The sequence below is a fragment of the Panthera onca genome, chromosome C1 (genome assembly GCF_046562875.1).
Source record: "Panthera onca isolate mPanOnc1 chromosome C1, mPanOnc1 haplotype 2, whole genome shotgun sequence".
NCBI classification, from domain to species: domain Eukaryota; kingdom Metazoa; phylum Chordata; class Mammalia; order Carnivora; family Felidae; genus Panthera; species Panthera onca.
Genome location: NC_138346.1, coordinates 190,677,016 through 190,702,353, shown reverse-complemented (window position 1 = coordinate 190,702,353; position 25,338 = coordinate 190,677,016). Strand labels below are relative to the sequence as shown.

At 51.7% G+C, this 25,338-nt stretch overlaps 1 protein-coding gene and 1 long non-coding RNA gene across 3 annotated transcripts; one reads left to right on the top strand and one right to left on the bottom strand.

The window, feature by feature from the left end:
• Positions 1–4,727: 4,727 nt before the first annotated feature.
• LOC144617264 (uncharacterized) lies at positions 4,728–8,910 on the bottom strand. The gene is made up of 4 exons (XR_014138114.1): positions 8,623–8,910; positions 7,603–7,737; positions 5,231–7,503; positions 4,728–4,994 (listed from the first exon to the last, which is right to left on the bottom strand). It is a non-coding gene; the product is annotated as an uncharacterized LOC144617264 (long non-coding RNA).
• Positions 8,911–9,031: 121 nt separating this feature from the next.
• On the top strand, positions 9,032–21,122 carry MFSD2A (MFSD2 lysolipid transporter A, lysophospholipid). Of its 2 annotated transcripts, none has more exons than XM_060626491.2 (14): positions 9,032–9,247; positions 10,769–10,897; positions 12,358–12,482; positions 16,515–16,638; positions 16,773–16,851; positions 17,208–17,365; positions 17,771–17,861; positions 17,981–18,102; positions 18,337–18,420; positions 18,849–18,932; positions 19,031–19,143; positions 19,552–19,695; positions 19,790–19,966; positions 20,656–21,122. In XM_060626491.2, the coding sequence occupies exons 1-14, from the start codon at positions 9,155–9,157 to the stop codon at positions 20,717–20,719; spliced, it is 1,587 nt and encodes a 528-aa protein (XP_060482474.1). In that variant the 5' UTR covers positions 9,032–9,154; the 3' UTR covers positions 20,720–21,122. The 2 variants fall into 2 exon arrangements, with proteins under 2 accessions (XP_060482474.1, XP_060482473.1); XM_060626490.2 differs by having other exon boundaries at positions 9,033–9,247; positions 10,766–10,897.
• The last annotated feature ends 4,216 nt before the right edge of the window (positions 21,123–25,338 follow it).

Genomic DNA, 25,338 nt, shown 5'->3' with positions numbered 1-25,338 from the left:
GTTGAATGTCTGACTCCTGATGTGGGCTCAGGTCATGATCCCAGGGTTGTGGGATCGAGCTCTGCATCGGGCTCTGTGCTGAGCAGGGAGCCTGCTTAGGATTCTCTTTCTCTCTCCCTCTGCCCCCCTCACCAGACCCAAAGACCAGAGCTCAGGACTTAGAACCGAGTCCTGGGCGTATAATCCAGGTCACAGCCTAGAACCCAGAGCCAGAGGGCCAGAAGCTCAGAGCCAGAATTCAGACTAAAGCTAAGCCCAAAGTCCAGAGCCCAAAGCAACCCAGAAGCTACTCAAAAGCCTAGAACACAACACAGACCCATCTTAGTTCCAGGACACAGAGTCCAGCCTAATAGTTATGGGGGTGCATAGAACTCCACACCCAGCCCACAGCCTAGCAGACCCCGGATGTTCCTCCTAGCAGCAGTTAGCGATAGACCAAGGCTGCAAGATGAGGAGGAGGAATTCCAGATTTCAACCCTACTCCTGGCAGGAGGGGGACAAGGAGCTGGTGTTTGTGTGGTGGCAAGGGGAGTGTTCTGTGGTTCTCCTAGCCCTGGTCTGGAGGGTCCATACTGGAGACTCAGACATCAGGCAAAACATGGCCTAGGGCTTTCTCTGCAAGGACTACCCCTTGGAATCTCAATGGGATGGGAAGCAATCCCAATGCTGCTGACTTGCTGTGTGACTTTGAGAAAGTCCCTTCCCTTCTCTGGTCTTACTTTTCCCAAAAAGGCAATCAGAAAGTGTTTTATTTAGACTCATAGACCCAGAAACACAGAAGGGCCTATTACAGATAGCCCCTTCATTCATTTAATCTTTCATTCATCAAATATTTGTTGAACACATACTATAGGTAGACTTTAAACAGGACGATGAAATGGCCAGATTTTTTTTTTTTTAATTCATCTGTTGTTGAAGATTGGATTAGAGGAGGCCCATTAGGGCATTGTTCCAATAGTTCAGGAGAGATAGAACGAGAGTCTAAGGATTGCAAGTGTCATGTCATATTTATAAAGTACAGATGTGGTCACGGCGCTTAGGTTGCGCAGTCCGTTAAGTGTCCGACTTCGGCTCAGGTCAGGATCTCATGGTCTGTGCGTTCGAGCCCCACACTGGGCTCTCTGCTGTCAGCACAGAGCCCACTTTGGATCCTCTGTCCCCCCTCTCTCTCTGCCTCTCTCTCACTCATTCTTTCTCTCTAAAAATAAACTAAAAAAAAAAAAAAAAAAAAAGAGTGGGAGGTAATGATTTAAAAGAACACTAATAAAAAAAATAAAGTACAGATATGGTCATTTTACTCTTCTGCTTAGAATCCTTATAATGGCTCCCCACTATCTTCAGGGTGAGGATGCAAGGCCTCTTCCCATCTTCTCAGCCTCAGGGCTTATCAATTTCCCATCTAGCAAATGCCCAGTCCCCACCAAGATACTCATTGTTTCTATACCCACCATGCTCCATTACTGTTCCATCTGTGGTGTTCCTTTTGCTTCATGCCCTTCCCTATCTCAGGAACTCTTACTCAGGGTTTGGCTCCATCATCACCTCCTCTGTGAAGCCTTCCCAGACTTCTATCTCTCAAACAGAATCTAGTGTTCTCAAGTCTGTGCCCTCAGACAGATCTCCATTAGGACTTCGCTACACTTTGTAGCTTAGTCTGCTTATGTTTGTCTCCGTGATTAGATGTGACTCCCTCAGAGGTGCCTGGGTGGCTCAGTCAATTAAGCATCCGACTCTTGATATTGGCACAGGTCATGATCTCAAGCCCTGCGTCGGGCTCCAGGCTGACATTGCAGAGCCTGCTTGAGATTCTCTCTTTCCTCTCTCTCTGCCCCTCCCTCTCCTCCTCTCTCTCTCTTTTTTCTCTCATGTGAGTATGCACACACACATTCACACTCTCAAAATAATTAAATAAAACTTTTTAAAAAATGTGACTCCCTCAAAGGACAGGATCATCCATACCTTCTTCACCTTTGTGTTGCTGGGTGGGTCCAGAGTAGCTCAGTAAACCATGGACAAGGCCACCTTTCTACCTCTTCCAAGTAGATTTTATTAAAAGAACAGGGGCGCCTGGGTGGCGCAGTCGGTTAAGCGTCCGACTTCAGCCAGGTCACGATCTCGCGGTCCGTGAGTTCGAGCCCCGCGTCAGGCTCTGGGCTGATGGCTCGGAGCCTGGAGCCTGTTTCCGATTCTGTGTCTCCCTCTCTCTCTGCCCCTCCCCCGTTCATGCTCTGTCTCTCTCTGTCCCAAAAATAAATAAAAAACGTTGAAAAAAAAAAAATTTTAAAAGAACAACAAAAAAATTTTTTTTAAGTAAACTCAATGACACATATGGGGCTTGAACTCACAACCCTGAGATCAAGATTTGCATGCTTTACCAACTGAGCTAGCCAGGTATCCCTAAATTTTTAAAAAAATTTAAGGCCCCCATGTTTTAAGTTTATTCTATTCATTTCATTATTATTTTTTTAATTTTAAAGATTTTATTTTTAAGCAACCTCTATGCCCAACGTGGGGCTCAAACTCATAACTCCGAGACCAAGAGTTGCACACTCCAACTGAGCCAGCCAGGTGCCCCTTTAAGGTTTTTTTTAAAAAATTTATTTTAGGGGCGCCTGGGTGGCTCAGTCGGTTAAGCGTCCGACTTCAGCTCAGGTCATGATCTCACAGTCCGTGGGTTCGAGCCCCGCGTCGGGCTCTGTGCTGACAGCTCAGAGCCTGGAGCCTGTTTCGGATTCTGTGTCTCCCTCTTTCTCTGACCCTCCCCTGTTCATGCTCTCTCTCTCTCTCTCTCTCTGTCTCAAAAATAAATAAATGTTAAAAAAATAAATAAATAAAAATAAAAAATTTATTTTAAATAAAATATTTTTAATTCCAGTATAATTAATGTCTAAAAATTTTTTTTTACCTCCTATTTTGTTTTTAAACCCAGAACAGAAATGTTTTTCCAATGCCTTTTTTTTTTAACTTTACTTATTTTGAGAGAGAGAGAATCCCAGGTAGACTAGACACTGTTGGCACAGAGCCTGACTGGGAGATCGTGCCCTAAGCCAGATCGAGAGTCAGACCCTTAACCAGCTGAGCCACCCAGGTGCCCCCCCTCCCCACTGCCTCTTCATCAAAGACATCCGGCCAGTCAGAAGAAATGGACAAAGGGCATAAATTAACATATGTTAACAGCCAACTGTAAGTTTTGTTTTGCACATATATATTGTCTCACCCGATCCTCAGGATAACACTATGAGCTGTTATTACTGAGCAAATAAATGAAGTTCGGAGAAGTAAATGACCTGCCTAAAGTCACAGACCTAGCTAGAAACAGAACTATATTCAAAACCTGACAAGATTGACTCCAGGCCACACTCTTTAAGGGCCCCAACCATGCTGTTCTCTTATTCCTTATCAGCATGAGACCACAGGGTTACCACAAGTCTGAAGGCCACCAAAGGCCAGTCTCCACGTGCAGTGGTGAAAGTGGAAGCAGCCGTTACTTGGTGCTAGGCTGTCCGACCTGCTTTTTTGAGCAGATGGGTAAAAGGAGGCCCAGAAGCGGGGTGGAACTTTGGGCTTCCCAAGGCAGGCTCCGCTTCTGCCACGCTGGCCTTAGTCCAGCAAGTCACTTATGCTGAAGATCTTACTCTGAGAGGGTCAAGGCCAGCAAGCCAAGGCAGGGCCTCAGGCAGGAACGTGGTGTGAGCATAAGGAGAGCGAGGGCAGAGTCCTGGCTGGCCTGGAAGGGAGGAGTATTGCTCAGGTTTCAGCCTCCACCCCACCCCTTCTTCTTCTTTTTTTAAAAGTTTACTATTTATTTTGAGAGAAAGAGAGAGAGAGAAAGAGAGATGCAGGAGGGGCAGAGGGAGAGGGAGAGAGAATCCCAAGCAGGCTCCGCACCATCAGCAGAGAGCCCGATTTGGGGCTGGAACTCACGACCTGTGAGATCATGATCTGAGCTGAAACCAAGAGTCAGATGCTTAACCGACTGAGCCACCGAGGTGCCCCATTGAGCCACCCAGGCCCCCCTCCCCCTTCCTCTGAGGCCAGGCTCTAAGCTCCTGCCCAGAAAGCGCCTCACCTGATCTCCTGGATCCTGAGGCTACCTGGCAGGTTGGCCCAATCCCTGGGGCTGTCTCAGATGGTGTGGTTCTCTGAGCCAAGGCTGGTCTACTCAGCTTCTTCTACTCCATCATTCTGACAACTCCTCTGCAGAGTCTTCCTGGGGGGTAGGGAAGTCTCTCTTTTCTGGGAAGAAACTTGAACTTGGGGGAACCCAGGATGAGAAGATACAGGGATACTGGCTGGTTGGCTGGGGGAGGCACCAGGTATCCCAGGGAATCTCTGGGCACTCTCCATGCCCCTCAGTCCCCTGACACCTGAGGCTCAGAAGTCAGACCTATCACCTAGCCTAGTCCCGAAGCCCATAATAGGGGGCCTCCCTCCGAAGTGGTCTATAGCCTCTCGTGGTCAGATGGATCAGCCTCGGAGACTCTCCTACCCTACAACTGCCCAGCCAACATACAGGCAGGAACTAGCAGCCTCCTGGCGACTTCAAGGGCCCTCAGATACTTCCTCCCCAAAGAGCCTCTCTTTGGGACCCTCAAGAGTCCCTTCTTCCTACTTTCTGCCCTGCCTCCTTCCTACAGGACAAATAATAGGGGATCCAGGGAGAGTAGACTGGGGCATCCCTATCGTAGCAGCCATTCTAGGAAACCCTTGCTCCGGGGCCTGCCCAGGCCTTAACTCTGGCCATCCCCTGGCCTCAGAGCACCACCACCCAGAATGTAAACTTACTAGTGACTCTTGAGCTAAGTATACTTTAAGGAATGGGCTGGTTCCTTTTTTTCAGAAGTCAGGGTGGTGAGTCTGCCAGTTAGGCACTGAAGAAATCTTCCACTGGATAACGAACTATAAGCTATCACACTTGGCAACTCTTTCACTTAGCTGAAACCTCAACATCTCCACCTGATAATCGTGCCCCGACCCAACGGCATCCAATTGTGCTTGAAATACCACATTGTGGGGGCGCCTGGGTGGCGCAGTCGGTTAAGCGTCCGACTTCAGCCAGGTCACGATCTCACGGTCCGTGAGTTCGAGCCCCGCGTCAGGCTCTGGGCTGATGGCTCAGAGCCTGGAGCCTGTTTCCGATTCTGTGTCTCCCTCTCTCTCTGTCCCTCCCCCGTTCATGCTCTGTCTCTCTCTGTCCCACAAATAAATAAAAAAAAAAAAAACAAAAAACGTTGAAATACCACATTGTGGAACCAGACATAAATCTAGCCTCTAGCTATTTACATCAAATTTCCTCCCCTCTGACTTAAGCGGCCTTACTTGGAGAGGTTTTGCCCAGGGTGCTAATAAAGATAATAATAATAATAATCCTTTTATTTTTTAATGTTTATTCTGAGAGAGAGAGAGCAGGGGAGGGATGGGGAGAGACTGAAACAGAGAGAGAGAGAGAGAGAGAGAGAGAAAGAGAGAGAGAGAGAGAGAGAGAGAGAGAGAGAGAGAAAGAGAATCCCAAGCAGATCCATGCTGCCAACACAGAGCCCAACAAGGGGCTTGATCTCATGAACGGTGAGATCAAGAGTCAGATGCTTAACCAACTGAGCCACCCAGGTGCTCCTAATAATCCTTTTAAAGTGCTCACTCTGTGCCAAGCACTGTTTTAATCACCCCACTTAATCCTCATGCCAACCCCAAAGACAGGTACAATTATTATCCCCATTCGACAAGTGGGGAAAGTGAGGCTCAAAGAGATTTGGCAATTTGCCCAAGAGTAAACTGTAATGGTAGAGATAGGCTATGCAGCCAGGTAACCTGTCTCTGAGATCTTTGCACTTAACTCTGCTGCTCTGCCTCCCAAGAAGCTCTGGGGACCTGTTGGCCTCCCCCAAGGGCTCTCAGGGGACTATGCTAGGGCATATGAAGAAGCCCACCAGGCTAGGCATGGTGCTTCATGAGGGCATAGACAGGTGGAGAGCAACAAGGGGGCAGGGAGAGGGCTCTGAAGCTCATTTGCCCTAGGCTGTGAGGTCGGGTTAGACCCAGAAAAGGTTAAGGATGCCTAGGAGGGTGGTCCGAGCACAGAGTGGGGAGCTGTCTGTCTGTTCTTCAAGGAGAAACCCTTGTCCTCACTGCCGCCCTAGATGAAAAGAATGTTACTATGAAAAATGGGCCCAGGCCCCTGCTCCAGGCTCCAGAAGCTAATGGAGCCCTCTGCCTACTGTGGACTGGAGGCTCAGGACAGCCCCTTGGACTCCAGGCCCGGTGGTGTGGGGGTAAAGGGGGAGTAGGAAGGACAGTTGGCAAGAAGGCCAGCGGAGACACGTGGTCAGGACTGGAAGGCATCTCTAAGTGACAAGTCTACAACCACACCATCACCAGAAAAAGGGGCCTGACTCTGGGTTTATAAAACTAGTCCCTGTTTCTCCTCTATTAGCCTCAGGTTCATCATCTATTAAATGGAGTAATAAAAACTACCCTCTCCAGGGGTGTTGTGAGGAGTAAATGAGACGATATACACAAAGCACTTAGCACAGTGCTTGCCTGGCATACAGAGAGTGCTCAATAACTGGGAGCTTCTGTATTAGCAGTGCTCTGTTTCCATTGCTGGTCAATGAGTGTCCCTGGAGGTATGTTACGGGGGCTCTGTCCTCAGCAACACTATGGATGATAGAGTGAAGCTGCAAGGAGCAGCCTGGATCTAAACTTAGGGAGAGAAAACAGTGGGCAACAGAACCGGCATTCAAAACAATTTCTACAGGCTGGAATAAGCAAGATGACATTGTCCTTCTGTGAGCTCGAAGACATTCACACAAAGCAGAGGGTGGGGGAGAGACCTGACTTGACCCCAGCTCTGCTGAAAAGGATCTGAATGATTTAGTTGATCACAACCTGATGGGAACTAATCATGGGAGAGGAAGGCTCTGGAGCCCAGCAGTCTTAGGCTGCATTAACAGTGTGTCGCGTCCAGACTGGGGGAAATAATAGGTCTATTGTGCTGGCATGGTCAGGCCATATCTGGAATCTTGCACTGCTACACTGACAGGCTGGAATCAGGCCAGGAGGGGGACCAGTCCGGCTTCAGCTCCCAGGTACTTGTGCTAAGCACTTCCTGGGCATTTTCTTGTTTCATACCCAAAGCTACCCTACCAGGGAGTCATTATTACTATCTCCACTTTACATACACGGAGGGTAACTGAGTTGCTCAGGACCAGCCATGCAGCTAGTAAACGGAGGAGCCTGAGGCTTTCCCAGATGGGCTCTTCCTGTGCTTGTACCGGAGGAAGACTGAGCATGCATCACTGAACACATATTTATTAGTTTCCTTCCATGAGTCAGATCCCAGCTAGTTTGTGGGGACACAGCAGTGGAAAAAGATGTGGTTCCTGTCTTCCTGGAGTTCATGGTCTGGGGGTGGGGGGTCTAAATCACTTGTGATATGGCGTGATGCTACAGGAGTGAAGATTTTAGGGCTGGGAGGGATCAGAGTCCACCACAGCCAACTCAAGCCTGGGGAAGGGAAGAGACAGAAAGAACAGTGTCACACAGCTCCTGGTGGAGCCATGGGAGGTCAGCCCGTGCCCTTTTCACAGCATCCAACTGTCTCACTTTGGCTCTGTCTGCTCAGCAGTGACCAAGAGCTGTGTGCCACGATGGGAGCTGCTGGGGCATATGAGGAAGCTTGGTGTGGCCATCCTGGGGTAGCCAGACCTCATCTCTCCTCCCTGCAATCAGTCAGAGAGCCTAAGAAAGAAAACAGGAGTGGAAGCTCAGCAATCACAGGAACGGGAGAAAGTGGCCTTTGAGATCCCAGCATCCCCTTCACTAATTAGAGCAACCGACCCCCACGCCCCCTCCCCAGCCTCTTGAGTGTCTGGGAAGCCTGGGGGTGATGACCCAGAGGTGGTAGAAAAAGCATGTTTTCTGGATCTGTGTTTGGCGTCTGTTCCAGACTAATGTCCTTCTAGATATCTTCTTTCAAGGACCAGATTACTCAGTCCTCTCTTTTTCAAATCCTTCCTTGATTGTTTCAACCCAGAGTGCCACTGCAGTTTTGTCACATCTCCTAGGGTTTTTTGTTGGAGAAACACATATATCCCATTTAGCGTCCTGGTAATTTTTGCTGAGAGAGACAGAGCAGGGCCGTTAAGAGAGAAGGCTCTGGAAAGGGACAAACCTGCCAGGCCTGGCTTTGCCACAAAACAGCTGTTTCACTTCTCTGAGTTTCCATTTCCTCAGCTATAAAATGGGGATGATAATACCGTGCTCATGTCGTTGCTGTGAGGACTGGATGACATCATTTTAAGCACGGAGGAAACTCTCCATAAAAGGCCACTGTTACTATCATGGGGTACTGGGGGGCTGGTCCTGTCTCCTCTGCACACCTTGGGAGCTCCCTGCCAGCAGGGGCAGTGACTGCGATACGTCATCGTTGTCCCCCATTGCCCTGGGCCCCAGAGAAGCCAGTGTTGGGAAGAGGGAATGGTCAGTCTTGGGAGATGCAAGAGGGACATCGATACTGGAAGTGCCAGCGCTACATCCTCCATCCAGGTTTGGAGGAGAGGGAGGCACGACCTGACTCCTGATTTTAGGGGGGGGGGGGGGGGGAGTGGGCTTCCCAGCCCCTACCTTTCCTAGCCGTGGGGGTCAGAAGTCACCGGCCGTGGGCCCGACTCAGGGAGAACTCACTCTGGGGCACCTCGGGCAGGTCCCTTCCAGCCTTAAGCCTCAGTTTCCTCGTGCGTGTCAGGTGGGTCTCCCGGTCTTCTCCGGGGTTTGCGAGGAGCACGCGCAGCCGGATGCCGGCTTTTGAGAACGTGGCTCAGTGGCAGAGAGGCTGGGAGGCTTAGGCAGGCGGGAGAGCCGCCAGGCGGGCGAGGGGATTGGCTGCAGGCAGGGCAGCCGGCTCTGCGATTGGATCAGAGTGGGCAGGGCCGGGCCTTTAAGAGGCGCGAGGGGGCGTGCAGGGGAGTGTGCGCCTCGCCCGCCCGCCGGGTTTACTAGCGAGAGGCGGCCGTGGCGGCGGCGGCGGCGGCGGCGGCGGCGGCGGCGGCGGCGGCGGCGGCGGCGGCGGCCACGACGGGAGTCCCGGCAGAGCGGAGTCCCGCGGAGCAGAGGCGCATCCCGGCTTTCCGGTCCCAGGCGGCGTGGCCCGCGGGTCATGGCCAAGGGAGAGGGCTCCGAGAGCGGCTCCGCGGCGGGGCTGCTGCCCACCGGCATCCTCCAAGCCGCTGAACGGCCGGCCCAGGTGAAGGTGAGGACCCCCCCCCCCTTTCACCGCCCCCCACCCCTCCCCGGGCGGAGGGCTAGGGGTGAGAGCAAGCTGAGTTGGGGACGTCGAGGAAGAGGTTTGGTTTCGGACGCCTCGGGCTAGCCGGGGACAGGCTAGCCCAGTGGCAGGGGAGGGCCCGGGGGTACCGGCCTTGGGGACAGGGGGTGATGGAGAGGATTTGTAGGCGCCCCCTTTTGCTCATCCCCACCCCGCCTCTCCGCCGATCGGCCGCGCCGGCAGCTTCACGTGGTGCCTGGCTGTGTTCAGCCGGTTTCCGTTCTTCTGTGACGAGCGGTTTAGGATTGCCGCCCTGGAAGCCAGAGACCCCAGAAATCCGGGAAAGTCCCCTTAATTCCCCATCTCACAGCCCCTACTCCCCACACCCACATGCCCGCGCTGGCACCTCAACTCTGCGGTGAGGGCCGCTCAAGTTCATTCATAAGAACAACGGCTCTCTGCTCTTAAAAGAGCAGCACTTCCGAGAGAGAGAGGCCCTTGTGTGAGTGTGGGTGTTGATGAGCGCGCCTTGCTTTGCGTGTCCTGACCTTCGACCCCATCCCCAGCTCTCTGGACCTAGTGAAGGATCCATTTGAATCAGGCGACTCCAGGGGGAGATCCCAGGCAATAGGTATCTGCCTGGGAGGTGACTGCCGTTTCCTTTTAGTTTTATTAAGTGATCCTTGCAAGGAGCGGAGTGTGTGTGGGGGGTGGGGGTGGGGGGAGCAATTATGCTCTACTAATATGAGTAATCTTCACTTTCCTGGGCAAACTCAATCTCTCTAGTGCCCCACCCAGATAGGGCCCAGCCCTGTACCTAGAGGCCTTTCCTCCCCTCTCCAAGGTTCCCTAGGAACTGGGGATGGGGAATAGCAAGAGGGAGGGTAGGACAGCTCCCGGGTTTGCCTCAAGCTCTGGCTGACTACAGGGGCCAGGGTCGCTCTGGGACAGATGGAAGGAACAGCTGTGCCCCCAGCCAGCTGGGCTGGGCCCCTCACCCAGTAGGCAGGTGGGTCCTGGCCTCTGAACTAGGGCGGGAGCAGGGGCTGGGCTTAGGCGGCTCTTGGCAGCCGGAGGATTTTCAGGTTGTGATTTTCAGGTTGTGACGGTTGGTGGTGCCTGGTGGGGACAGGTCCACAGGTCTGCTGCTGGAGCATGCTCCCCCTCCAACTGGAACAGAGCATGGTTGGAACCCTACGGGAAGTTGTTGTTGTTGTTTTTTGTTTTGTTTTTAGGGACGGTGGGCTGCTAAATTAACTCAGAATCTGGGGGTAGGGTGGCTTAGGGGCCACTTCCTTGGTATGGAATCCCCCTTTCCAGCTTCCTAAGATAGAGAATACCTTTCTTTTCTTGTAGGAAGTGAGATCACCCTGGGTGGGAACAGGGCAAGGTAGACTTGTTCCTCCTGGCAGAGTGGATCAGAAGAATGGTCCTGCCTCTGGAACCTTCTAGGATGGAGGCCAGGATCCTGGGTCTCTTTTCATCCTTTCCTCTTCTTCCCAGAAGGAACCAAAGAAGAAACAACAGTTGTCCATTTGCAACAAGCTTTGCTATGCAGTTGGGGGGGCCCCCTACCAGGTGACAGGCTGTGCCCTGGGGTTCTTCCTGCAGATCTACCTGTTGGATGTGGCTCAGGTAAGTGGGGCTGAGCCCACCAGGGCTCCTCCAGCATCCTGAGGTGGGAGGGTAGATACGTTCAGTTTTCCCCATCTGTGAAATGGGACTGGGAATCCCTACTTTGCTGCCTCTCAGAGTCGGCCGTAGATAAGAAATAAGAAGGCTTGCTTTGGAAAGTATCCAGCAGGGGAGTCTATCTGCCCCAGGAGTCTTAGTTGGCAAGGTCAGGCAACTTCTCCTTGCCTGGCAAGAGCAACAGAGCCTGGAGGGGCAGACGGTGGTGTGAGAAAGAATGGAGCCTGCTGGTGACCCCGTTCTTAGAAGAGACTGGCACACCATGTCCCCAGCTGGACAACAGTCAGCTGGCCCAGCTCAGGGGCTGGTAGATGTTGCCAGGCTTGTAGATAAGCTGTTTCCCACCTTCACCTGAGAGGCCGAGGCATGTCAGTGGGCAGAGAGGCCCCCAAGTGCTGAGCTAGGTTAAGGCGCCCAGTGCACAGGGTCTTTGACTGAGAGAGGTACTTAGGGTGAAGCAGGGTTCTTCTCTGTTCTGAGAAGCTTTGGCCAGCAGCCAGGCATGCTGAGAATTCACCTTGTCTGGATGGGAGAGTGGGAGGCTCAACAGCCACTGCAGGCAAAGCATCTTCATTGTATCCATTTCTAGGTGGGGAACACTGAGCCCCAGAAGGGACAAATAACTTCTTTCAAGCAGCTAGTTTTCCCATGGGCTGGGTCCTGAGTGGGGTACAAATATGAGGAACCTGCAATCAAAGTATAGAATTGTCTTCATGAGTGTGAGGTTAGGGAGAGTCAGTTTGGGGAAACTACAGTGTGAGAGAGGCCACCAGTTTCCCTATTTCCTGGAGCCAAAGCAATATAGTAGAGCCTTGATGAATGTAAGGAAGAGTCCAGAGAAACTATTTAGGCCTAAAAGGTTTGCAGGGAGGGGGATGGCTTCAGTGGATAGTCACAGGTCACTTTTTAAAAGCATCTAAAGATTCCTTTCCACATCCAAGATAGAGCTTGACCTGTAAGACAGGGATCTTAACTCCAGTCCTGTAAGATAGGGATCATAACTCCCATTATACAGATGGGGAAGTTGAGGCCCACTGTAGTCAAATGAGCAAATGTTCATTTTGATACCAGGTGCTTGGCGCTCAGGGCTGTGAGAGGGAAGCAAGGAAGTGATTCTGGATTCATTCTAGTTGATGGGGAGTGTTTTCAAGGGCAGTGGAAGGGAGTACATAAGGGAGCAGATCTGGGAAAACTTCGAAGGCACTCTGCACTGGCTGCTATCAGGGAGCTGTTATCATTATGAACAAGGCAAGAGAAGATGATGAAGGCCTGAGTGAGAGCAGCCCAGAGTCCCAAGGGCCTGGCTGAGATGGGGAGGGAGCCCCTGCTTTTGCCTACCATCGAGGGTTGAGATGAGTAGAAGGATGAAGGGGTCACCTTCTTCTACCTGTTCCCCATTCCAGGTGGACCCTTTCTCTGCCTCCATCATCCTCTTTGTGGGCCGAGCTTGGGATGCCTTCACAGACCCCCTCGTGGGCTTCTGCATTAGCAAATCTTCCTGGACCCGCCTGGGCCGCCTCATGCCCTGGTGAGTAAAAGAGGCTCCTCTGAGGTGGCAGAAGGCAGGGCTTCAGGCATGCCCACTAACTCTTGATCCTTCCATCTGACTTGTCACAGGCTGGGGGGTGAGAAGAAATGACGCAGAAAGCCGAGTGTTGAAACCCAGCTGAGGCCTCAGCTGCCCCAGGCATGGGCACTGGGATGGATGCTCTGCCAATTCATTTCCCAGGCTGGCTAAATTGCCAGACTGAGCAGCTTCCCCTACACCAGGCCCCATTGCTCCCCAAGGTCCATTCCCTCCTGCGAAGCTGGAATTCTAACTCCTCCCCCTCAGTCGTTATAGCGGCAGAGATAGTGCTGCATAGTGGTTGAGAGGTTATACTCGGAATCCAGCCTGCCTGTGTTTCACCACTCACAGCTATGCAACCTTGGGCAAATCACTTAACATCTCTGAGCCTCAAGTTTTTCATCTGCAAAATGGAGATAATAATTATGCCTATCTCGTGAGTTTATGGTGAGGATTAAATTTTTTTTTATATGTAAAGTACTTAGAACGGTGCTTGGCACATATTAAGTAATGTATAATTTGGCACCCCTTCAGAGTAGCTCCTGGTGGTCAAGGGTGGAGGGTAATACCAAGAATGGGATTTGCAGAACCATAACCTCTGGCCCCTTGGATGATGTAAACTACCTTTTCCCTTGATACAAAGCCTACACTACTCAGCCTCAGGCTATAGGGCAAAGTGGGGGGAGGTAGTACCACAGATCACACAGCCAAGGGAGACACACGGGACCAGCTGACAGTCTGGAGCTCTGGTTCTCTCCAGGACATCCTGCTTGGTGGGGGGAGGGGGCTGGACATACCCCTTTCATCTCCAGCCCATCCAGGCTCAAATGGGCGCCTTCCTGCCCCAGGGGTGCCCATACCTGGTCTCCGGCCTTCAAAGCTCTTCCCACAGCTCCCACTCCACCCCCACAACTTCCTTTCCCACGAGGCCCCCCTCCCACCACAATCGCACCAGCCCCTGGCTAAGGCCCAGATTGGGGCCTTTGATCCAGGCTGCAGGGCTGTGGGGGTGGCGGGGTGGGGGGGGGGTGGATTTGTGGGGAGGGGGAGGGGGAGGGAGATGGCGATGGGATGGGGGTGGCTGCAAGGCAGGACCATCCGCCTCACCTGGACAGGCCGCCCAGGTAGGAGCCAGCCGCCCAGGTAGGAGCCAGCCAGCTGGGCCCCAGACCCGAGTCCCTGGCAGCCTGTGGGAGGTGGGGCTCTGCTGCCACATCTCCTCATGAGGCACAGCCAATGGGAGAGAGCTACCCTGGACAGCCCCTTGCGGTGGCCGGAGGCAGCAGCTGGGTTACTTCCAGTCACATTCGGTTTCTCAGCTTCTCAGCGAAAGGAGAGGCAGGAGTGTTTGACGAAGGCTGACGGAAGGAGCCCTTGTTCTCCGAGGAGACGCGTGGATTCGGGAAGGAGGGGGGAGGGCAGAGAGGGAGAAAAGAGGAGGCCCTCCCTGTGGGAAGCAGGATCTGAGGGCCTGGAGCTAGGCAGGTGTGGCAGCCAGCCTGGTGAAGTTGCTGAGGGCCCTTCAGGCAGGTTTCTGACTTAGCACGGTGTCTGCGTACATGTCCTCACCTGTTCGGGTGGTAATTCTGGGTGATACTTCTTGAATGGTACCCCCACCCCTGTGTCTGAGCGCACGTTGGATCGGTGGGGGGCTGAGGGGCTTGTGTGTAGGCTACGGGACCTCCTCCTGGTCCATACCACAGCCGGGACCCAGCCCCTTTTTGTGGTGTGGGTAGAGGCCGCGCCTTTCAGGGTTCATCAGCCCTGTGGCCCACTATCTTCTCAGGCCTCAGAGCAGCCCCTGCCCTTAGCCGGCACTTAGATCCACCCCTCCGACCAGGAAGACTTTGACAGACGCTCTCCCTGGAGTTCCCAAGGCCACGTGGTGAGAGGCAGAGTATCCACAAGGTCACAAGGGCAGGCTGGGATGCAGCAGGGCTGGGCCTGAGGTCTGATTCCCTGGCCGTGGACCTGTACTCTCCCGCTGGGCTTTCTGGTGCGGTAGTCACAGCAAGGACTTACTATGTCCCAAGCACTGTTCTGCATTTTAGTACCAACTTATTAAAGTCTCAAAACTACTTCAGCTCTGTGAGATAGAACCAGAGTTCTTACGGTGGCCTGTAAGGACATGACCTGGTACTCCATGTCCTCCAACCCCATCTCCTAATCCCACCTCCTGTGCTCACTCCACTCCAGCCCCAGTAGCCTTCTTGCTTCTCCTCAAACTTGCTTGAGCACCTCTGCACTGACTGTTCCTGCCCGACACACATTTGCCTCAGACAACTGCTCAAGGCCAACTCCCTCCTCTCAGCCGAGTCTTGGCACAGATATCAGCACCTCCGTGAGGGCTACCCTGTCTGCTCTTGTCACCTCTACCCCCATACTCCTAATCCCCTTTAGACTGCTTTCTTTTCTCCATAGCACTTAATCACCTTCTAATACATAACCTTTTGAAAACTGTGGTAAAATATACACATAACATAAACTTTTGCCATTTTAACCATTTAAAAAAAATTTTTTTTTTGCATTTTATTTATTTTTGATAGAGAGAGAGCGAGAGAGAGAGAGAGACAGAGCACAAGTGGGGGAGGGGCAGAGAGAGGGGGAGACACAGAATCCGAAGCAGGCTCCAGGCTCTGAGCTGTCAGCACGGAGCCCGACGCGGGGCTTGAACTCACAAACCGCGAGATCATGACCTGAGCCGAGGTCGGACGCTCAACCAACCGAGCCACCCAGGCATCACCCCCCACCCCCCGCCATTGTAACCATTTTTAAATGTACACTTCAGTATCATCAAGTACATTCTCATTGCTGTGCAGCCATCACCACCATCCATCTCTAGAACTTTTGCATCTTCCCAAACTGAAACTCTGTCCCCATGAAAAAAATAATTCCCATACCTCCCTCCCCACAGCGCCTGGCAACCACCACTCTACTCCCTGTCCCTGAACACCTACTCTAGGTGTCTTGAGAACAGGATCATGCAATATTTGTCCTTTTGTGGCCGGCCCATTTCCTTTACCACAATGTCCTCAGGGTCCATCTGGGTTGTAGCCTGTGTCAGACTTTCATTTCTTTTTAAGGCTGAATAATATATATAACTTTTAAATGATGCTTATTCTTCATTTGCCAACTAGAATATAAGATCCACCAGGGCCATAGCTTTCGTCTGTTTTGTTCACTGGTAACATCCTAAGTAATAAGAATAGTGCTTAGCACGTTGCTGGCACTTGAATATCTTTTGAGTAAATGTGGAATGTAAGGTAGGTGCTGTTACTAGTGTCATTTTACAGATGAGAAAATGAGCCTCAGAGAAGTTAAATAACTTGTAAGGTAGTTATAGTCACTGGTAGAGCCAGAATTGGGTTCCTGAAGTATGGCTCCAGAGGGGTTTCTTTTAGCCGCTGCTCTTTGCTGCCCGTGTGTACTAATGACATGCAGTCGGTCCCTCCTGAGGTCTAACCGCTTTTGCGATGGTGTAGAATGCAGAAGTGGGAAGGCACACATTTACGTCCCGTTATAGTTATCTCACTAAGCCCAGTCCTTCCGCCTGGAGTCAGCCTCCCCTACCGCTGTGTGTGTGCCCACAGTGTGTGTGTGTATGTGTGCTGACTGTATGTGTGTGCGCGTAAGAACACTGGTATTGGGTTTGCTCCCTGCCACCCTACTACCTGAGGGTTAGCTGTCATTCTCAGTTCCCCCAGCCCATAGGAAGCCCCTGCCTCGGGAGCCCTCTCCACTGGGGAGATGTAGGCAAGATTCAGGGTCTGACCTCCTGCTCCGTGCTCAGGATTTCAGTCCAGGGGCACTGTTGAAGTCAGCCCTTCCGGGCTTGGCCATTAGCCTCTTCCCAGAGACCCTGGGGTGGGTAGATTCAGGGGGAGGAATTTCCTTCCCGGCAGGCACCCTGTGGGACTACAGAGCAGTCCAGGCTGGGGCCCAGATCCTGGAGTTTTGGCATCCAGCCCCTACTCAGACCTTCCCCTTCCTCAGGATCATCTTCTCCACACCCCTGGCCATCATTGCTTACTTCCTCATCTGGTTCGTGCCTGACTTCCCACAGGGCCAGGCCCTGTGGTACCTGCTTTTCTATTGCCTGTTTGAGACACTGGTCACGGTGAGTGTGGGCACCTCCCCTGGGTGTCTGGTGGGGAGGAACGAGGGCAGTCCCTGGGGCCTCCAGGGTTGGTGCCCAAAGCCACATCTGCCTGTCCATCATCTGACTGGTCAAGGGCCTCTCTTCCATGCCAGTGTTTCCACGTTCCCTACTCAGCTCTCACGATGTTCATCAGCACAGAGCAGAGTGAGCGGGATTCTGCCACTGCGTATCGTAAGTCTCTCTCCAGCCCACTGATCCATCCACCGGGGACCGTGGGTCTATTGTTCCTGACCCTCCCGCCACATTTCTTCCCTTGCTGGGAGTGGGTGTAAAACCATCTCAAAAATAACTTGATCCTTTTATTGCTTTGGTGAGAACAGAGAGGTGCAGGGACTAGCCAGCCAGAGGTCATACAAAGCAAGGCCATAAGGTTAGGCCAAGGCGTCATCTGCCTCACCACCCTATATCTACCCTCCTGGAGCTGCTACCATCACCTGGGGCTAGAACTGGGCATCTGTCCACCTGACCTTCCTCCCTGGGGGCCTACAAGCCACAAGGCCCCTCCAAAGGACCCTTTTACCATTCAGGAATGACCGTGGAGGTACTGGGCACCGTGCTGGGCACAGCGATCCAGGGGCAAATCGTGGGCCAAGCGGATACGCCTTGCCTCCAGGACCCCAATGGTTCTGCACTGGCTTCGGAAGGTACCAATCACACACAGAGCGCCACCTCACTCAAAGAAACGGTGAGGCCCTTGGCTGCACAGGGATCTGGGGAGATGAGGCACAATGGGGTGGTTTGCAGTCATCCTCAGCATAGCGAATATTGGGCATTTGCTCTACAAACTGTTAATATGCCCACTTTTCTGATAATTTCTGATAATTCTAAATAATTTGGCCAGGGTCGTAGAACTGGTGATTTATAGAAACTCGATCTGGGGGAGCTCTCACACTCCACAGCCTGGCTTCTTAACATTCTGTTCCTCTGGACTTTGCCTAGCCATGGGAAGCAGCAGCCATCCCAGGATAGTTCTCCCACTTCACCAGTGGAGACAGGCCCCAGAGAAGGGACTGGCCCACGGCGTGGAGCTGCTGAGGGTTGGGATGAGATCAGACTGATGTTCTCTATGTTGCCTTTATCCCCTTTGCAGCAAAATGCATACCTGCTGGCGGCAGGAGTTATTGCCTCCATCTATGTCATCTGTGCTGTCATCCTCACCCTGGGCGTGCGGGAGCAGAGAGGTGAGGGATCCCTGGGGAGCGGTGCAGGCCCCGGCGCTGCAGGGCTTTGTCCCTCTGCCTGGGCCTCGGGCTTTGGGAGGTGTCTCTGCTCCTTCCTCACTGTCCCCTCTGGCCCCCAGAACCCTATGAGACTCAGCAGGCTGAGCCGATGTCCTTTTTTCGGGGCCTCCGACTGGTCATGAGCCATGGCCCATATGTCAAACTTATTGCTGGCTTCCTCTTCACCTCCCTGGCTTTCATGGTGAGTGGGGGCCTGACAGGCTCAGCCTGAGAGCAGGCAGTGGTGGGGAGTGGATGAGTGGGGGTTGAGGGGAGTGCAATAGGGGTGGGGTAAAACAAGGACTCCGTGACGAAGCCTGAGGGACAGATGGATTGGGGGTGGGGTGAGCAGAGGTCCCTGGAACATGGGGAAGCCTTGGCCTTGACCTCACGTCTTTCCTTACGTTTCCTTTCCTATACGCTGCCCATCCCCCAGCTGGTGGAGGGGAACTTCGCCTTGTTTTGCACCTACACCTTGGGCTTCCGAAACGAATTCCAGAATCTGCTCCTGGCCATCATGGTGTGTGTGGGGCCCCGAGGGTGGGTAGGCAGCCTGGACTTCTTAGATGGTTCTTTGGATAGTCAGAGGATATTTCCCGGACCGGCTAAGGTTAGGAGGGCTGAGGGAGGAATCTCAGAATCGTCAGCTGGATCTGACCTACAATTGCTTAGATAGGACTGTGAAAGATGTGGGGCAAGATATTCCGGTAGAGAACATAGCAGAAACCAAGAACTTTGAGAAGCTATGCTCAGCTGAGCTCAGAGAAGGCAGGAGATAAGATTGGGACTAGCTCTCGGCTCCCCTGGGGAGCCATCAGTGGTGCCTGTCAGCTTTCTTACTGCCCAGATGGTGCCATCTGGCTGCTAGGAGTGTCTTTGAGGTCCTGGGAAGGGCAACGGGGCTTCATGACTAACCCACTTCCCTCACCCCCCACTGTGCATCCCCAGCTCTCGGCCACATTCACCATTCCCATCTGGCAGTGGTTCCTAACCCGATTTGGCAAGAAGACAGCAGTATACACTGGGATTTCAGTGAGTGGGGCTGAAGGGGTAGGGCCCGGACTGGGTTGGGGATTGCTGGTGGGAGTCTCCAGGCTGACCCATCTTCCCGTACTCACCCCTTCTCCTAGTCAGCAGTGCCATTTCTCATCTTGGTGGCCTTCATGAAGAGTAATCTGATCATCACATACGTGGTAGCCGTGGCAGCCGGCATCAGTGTAGCAGCGGCCTTCTTACTACCCTGGTGAGTGTATATAGGCCCACCTGGCTATGTTTCCCAGCCCCCTAGCCCCTATTCTGAAACTCCTTGGGGACAATTCCGCAGGAACTTCTCCCGCAGACCATTCTGTGGGTCCAGGTTGGGGGTAGAACAAGTCTTCCCTGTACAGTTGCACTGGTTGTGAACTGTGCAAAAACACCTAATCAGGATGGGACATGGGGGGCTTAAATCTGGTTTGCACTCTACTTACCAAGCTGCACGCCTAGACCGGGGCAACATCCACGAAGTTGTGAACTTCACGGAGCTGTGTGCCCTGGGCCTACAAAGTCTCAGAGGGCCACCTCTTCTTACTGACACAGAGGCGCCACATGGGCTAGCGGGGGCCCTGGAGTGCTGGGTGGGTGGGTCCTCATGGCTGCCACCACTCCGCAGGTCCATGCTGCCTGATGTCATTGACGACTTCCACTTGAAGCAGCCCCAGTCTCATGGAACCGAGCCCATCTTCTTCTCCTTCTACGTCTTCTTCACCAAGTTCGCCTCTGGAGTCTCATTGGGCATCTCCACCCTCAGTCTTGAGTGAGTGGGGTGGGGTCTTGGAGCAGTGCTGGGCAGGGCTGGGCCCCAGGTGCCCTGCCCTCACCACTCCCCTGACCACTGGGTCCCACCACAGCTTTGCCGGGTACCAGACCCGTGGCTGCTCGCAGCCGGCACGTGTCAAGTTCACACTGAAGATGCTGGTGACCATAGCCCCCATAGTCCTCATCCTGCTAGGCCTGCTGCTCTTCAAGCTGTACCCCATTGATGAGGAGAAGCGGCGGCAGAACAAGAAGGACTTGCAGGCTCTGAGGTGAGAGCAAGGGGGTGGAGGAGGGGGCATCATCCAGTCTAGCCCCTCAGCTCGTGCCTCCTGTGGCCAAATCCTGACTTAACCTCCTGCCCATCTTCCCTCGATGGTCCCTGCTCTATTTCCTCTTCTCACTGCTGACTGATAATAATGTCAGCTGACATCTCTCTGATACTTAGCTGCATGCCGGTCACTGTGCTGGCTGGTTTTACATTTATTCATTCAACAGATACTTATTGGAAACCTACTATGTGACCGGCATTGCTCTAGTGAATGAAACAAACAGAATCTCTGCCTTCGTGGAGTTTACATTTTAGGGAATGTGCATTCATGATCTCCTACAGTTCTTCAACAACCCCAGGTGTCAGGAGATTCCTACAATTCCCACTTGGTAGATGAAGAAACAGAGGCTTAGCCAGGAAGAGTAATTGGCCCAGCTGATAAGGAGTAGAACTGGGGTTTGCACCCTGACGTTCTCACTCCAGAGCCTGTATTCTTCACAGCTCTCTTGGTGTGCAGGGTCTCAGGTGTGGCCTGAGCCTGCCTTTCGGGAGACCAGAAGGCAGGGTCAAGTGAATCATGCCAGCCCAAGTCCAAAGTGTAGTTCCAGGGCTTGTAGTACCCTGTGGGCAATGAGAGTTGCAGACAGACCAAGGATGCTTCCTCCAACCCATCTCCTTCGGCTCTTGCAGGGAAGAGGCCAGCAGCTCTGGCTGCTCTGACACAGACTCTACAGAGCTGGCCAGAATCCTCTAGGGTCTGCTGTGTTGCCCGAAGCCACCATCCACAGTGCCTGGGTCCCGGACCACAGGAGAAATAAGGACCTACTTGCCTGATCGCTGAATACCTGGTCTCCAGGTGCCAGGAAGGGAGCCAAAGACTCAAGAGTAAGTGGTCCGGGATACCTCCTGTGCCTGCCACGGGGAGGGCTGTTCATACAGCCACCTGCCTCACGTCTGCCTGCCCGTGGGGCCAAGCCCCGGGGCTGCTACTGTGAATATGCCAAGGACTGATCGGGCCTAGCCCGGAACACTAATGTGGAAACGTTTTTTACAGAGACTAATTAATAACTTAATGACCATGTACATAGCAATGTGTGTGTATGTATATGTCTGTGAGCTATTAATGTTATTAATTTTGATAAAAGCTGGAAACCAGAGGTTCCTGTTTCTGTCTTTGCCCTCAGCCACTTTGCCCTGACCCCTTCTGTGCCAAGACGCAGATGGTGAGAGGGAACACTAAGCTGCAGGTGCCCCGGCGGGGAAGAATGTGTCTGGAGGTGTGATAACAGCATCGGCTAACATTTACTAAACACCTATCTGTACCAGGCACAGTGTGGAGGCTTTACATTCACTTTGTTGGTGTTCACACTCAATCCTTGAAGCTGTCTTGCTATGTCAGGACTATTCCACTTTAAAGAGAAGAAAACTGAGCTCCAGTATAGAGACGGACGTGGCTAAGGTCACATGGCCAAGAGTTACCGTACTGAAATATCATCCCAGGTCTGTGAGACTCCGGGACCTTAACCACCACTCTCCACTCCCCTGTGTCTGAGAGCGACCTGCTGGCTGTCAGACAGACAGGCTGCTCTGCCCAGGCCTGTGCCCTGTGCCTTCTGCTCTGTGCCTGCCTGAGCATGTGGAGCTGGCACATATCCTATGTGCTTGGGGCTGTGTGGGGTCCCGAGACCTGTGATTCTTTCCCCGTAGCTGTTAATGATGGTGTTGGAAAGTGAGACTGTACCTGGCTGGGTTTGTGTGTCAGTTGAGGAAGGGTTCTCCCCACAGGTGTGCTGGTGAAAAACCACCTCTGGTGGGGAGGAGGCTGCTGGGGAAGACCTGGTTTATAGTGCTTGTCTGTTTCCATGGTGTAAATGCTCTTGCTGTAGCCAATTTCAGGTTACCTACCAATGGATGTACTAACAGAAGTTCCCCAAAATTTAACAGCTCTCTAGGAGCTTGCCCCCTAGCACATCACTGGGTCTCATACACTTAGGCCAAGCTGGCAGGATCAGGGGTACTGGTCCAGCTTCTCTATTTTATAGATGGATAAATGCAGGCCAGAGAAGAGAAGCGTGTGCACTATTCAGGCTTGGTTTTTACTTTGGGTCTAGGGCTCCATTTTCGGAGGGAGCAGGGGAGGCTCCATTTTTGCTCTGAAGTTCTGCCAAGCCACTTTCATAAATTTATCAAGTGTTACTAACAGGCATAACCAGATGCATAATTTCCCTGTGAGGTGAGTCCATTATTATTCCCAGTTTACGGATAAGGAAGCTGAGGCACAGAAAAGTAACTTGTCCGAGGTCATCAGACAGAGGAGACGATGTTTGAATCCATTCTGTCTGGCTATAAGGCCAGTGCTCTCACCCACTACTTTAGGCCATTGTGTGAATCAAGAGTCTGGTCACCGCCAAGCCAGGTCCTGCTGCCTTTAGAGCTGCCATCTCAGGGTCAGGCTGCCCGGGCAGGCCAGGGGCCCTGGGCTCTGGGTTGGCCTTTGTAGTTGGAGTGCTCAGGGGCTCAGATAATGTTTGCAGAAACCCACTCCTACCTCCCCTCTCCCTGTACTCCCAACACCCACCAAATCCTGTCTTTAAAAAAATAAAAATTATTTTAAACTTCCTAAACCACTCAAGCTTGCTTCTTTCCCATCCCTACAATTACTTATCCGGTCTCTCACCAGGAGGATTATACCAGCAGCCTCACTGGTCTCTGTCTTTGATTTGATCTCCTCACATTCCTTCTGTAAACTATCCAAGATAACCAAAGTGGCCATCCTATTTAGAAACCCTTCTGTGAGTCCCCATTGCTTTCAAGAGGAAGTCAGAGACCTTTGCTGATTTCCCCAGCGCCCCCAGGCCACCTGCCCAGCCCTGGAACATATTCTGGCCCCTGGTCCATCTGATAGACACTGGTCCAATGCACCTTGGCTCCAGAATGCCTCTCTAAAGCAATTCCTGCACCTCTGTTCCTTGGGGCAGCTCTTGAGAATCCACACCCCTTCCACTTTAGTCTCCCATATTGAGCTCAGGGCTGGGCACGGTGGGGTGGGGTGGGGTGGGGCTTATGCAGCTGAGTTTTTAAACGCAAGCTCCAGCAAGAAGGCTTTGTGAGCCACACCCAACTGGCGCTGACCCACCATGATGCATTTCTCTGGCTTCCATTTCCCCCAGTTGTACAATGGGGATTGGGAATTGAAAACCCCCTCTTCAGTTTCATGCTCACAGAAAATTGTTCTCCTCAAAGACCCCCTGCTTATTTCTTAGAAGATGATATGGGGGGTTGGGGGTGAGTAGGAAAGCAACCCAGGGATCCCAGAAACTCCTTGGGTCTTTGGCAACACCACGTGCCTTCTGGACAGCTCATATCTACTCATCCTTTGAGAAGCGCATTCTTGAGTTCCTCTCTGCTTGGATCCAGCATTACTACAGAAAACCCTGCCTGTCTCTTGACTCTGCCCTACTGCCCTCAGCCATGCCAATCATACATCCCACCCCCTACTCCCGCTAAGAAACAGGTGTGGCTTTGGCTCCACCTGCTGGAAGAAAGTGGCAAGCAACACCTTTCAACACTGCAAAGAAGGAATTCCAAGATCTGTCAGTGACTCTGACCTTGGCTATCCATTTTATGGAACAAATATTTCTATTGGGCCTACTGTGTGTCATGCACTGGCTCTGAGGATAGAGTGGTAAATAGAGTTTACATGCTCAGTGGGGACCGATGACAAATAAGTGGGCATATAAATAAGATAATTTTGGATTGTAAGAAGCACCATGAAAGAAGTAGGGTGATGTCATAGAGGGAACTGGTGTGGAGACTATTTTAAATTGAGTGCCCAGGAAAGAATGTTCTGAGAAAATGCTTTTGACTTGAATCACAAAGGAGGAGAATTAGCAGACCTTCAAAAAGCTTGGGGGAAAGCATTGTAGATAGAAGAATCAACTAGTGCAAAGACTGAGGTAGGAAAGAGCTCGGTGTATTTGAAGTACTCAAAGGAAACAGTGCAGCCAAAGTGCAGTGAATGCAGGTAGTATGAGGTGAGTTTGGAGAGGTCTACAGGAACTAGACCATCCAGGGCCTTGTGGCCTCAGTAGGAGTTCAAATTTTATTTTGAGAATAGCCAAAAAACTATTGCAGGGATTTAAACAGAAAAGCGATTTTAAGGCAGAAGCAAATGGTTCAAGGCTTTGTGGGCCATGTGAAGCCTTTTGGTCTTTACCCTAAGAGAAGAGAGAAGACATTGACAAGTTTTAAGTAGGGACACCACAAGATAGACCAAGAGTTTAGAAAGACCATATCATCTGCTTTGTGGAGAAAGGATTGAAGAAGTGGAAACAGGGTGGGGTGCCTGGGTGGCCCAGTCAGTTAAGTGCCCAACTCCTGGTTTTGGCTCAGGTCAAGATCTCACAGTTCTGGGGATTGAGTCCCACATGAGGCTCTGTGCTGACAATGGGGAGCCTGTTTGGGACTCTCTCCCTCTCTCTCTGCCCCTCTCCCGCTAGTGTGTTCTCTATCAAAAATAAACAAACACTAAAATAAAAATTTAAAAAAGGAAGTGGAAGCAGGGTGACTAATGTAGCAAATGCTCTTCTAATGTTTCTAGGCAATGAAAAGTACAAGATGGGTGGTGGCAGTGGAAATGGGAACAAGACAGATTTGGCAGCTGGTTGGCCTGGATAATAGAGAGAGGGAGGGAGGAGGGGAGGAAAGGGAAGGGAGAAGAGAGAGAGAGAGAAATGAAGGTTATCCCTAGATTTCTAACTTGGGAAACGGTGGCACCTCAACTCAGTAGCTCAGGGAGCACCAGAGGAGCAGGCTAGGGGGACAGAACAATTTATTTGTCACCTGTTTGTATCATTTTTATATAAAAAAGAAGAAACCACACTTAGAAATTCTATTAAATCAGGAACAAGAATACACACTATTACCAATATTTCTATATAACCTTTAATTGGAGGTATTAGCTGATGCAATTAGACAAGAAAAATCAATAAAAATTAGAAAAGAATAGGTAAAATTATCTTTATTTGTCAATGACATGTTTGTATTCCAAGAGAACCCAATTCAATCAACTGAAAAACTGCCATAAACAACATTCTGTAAGGAAATGGGGTATGAAATTAACATACAAAAATTAATACCTTTTATATGTACAAACTGCAATCAGTTAAAACTACATTTTTCAACATGATAACCATGAGGCTATTTGAATTTAAATTTAAAATAGCTAAAATTGGGGCGAATGGCTGGCTCAGTCAGAAGAGCATGCAACTTTTGATCTCAGGGTCATGAGTTCAAGCCCCACACTGGGTGTAGAGATTACTAAAAAAATAAACTTAAAAAAATAAAAATAGGGAAACCTGGGTGGCTCAGTTA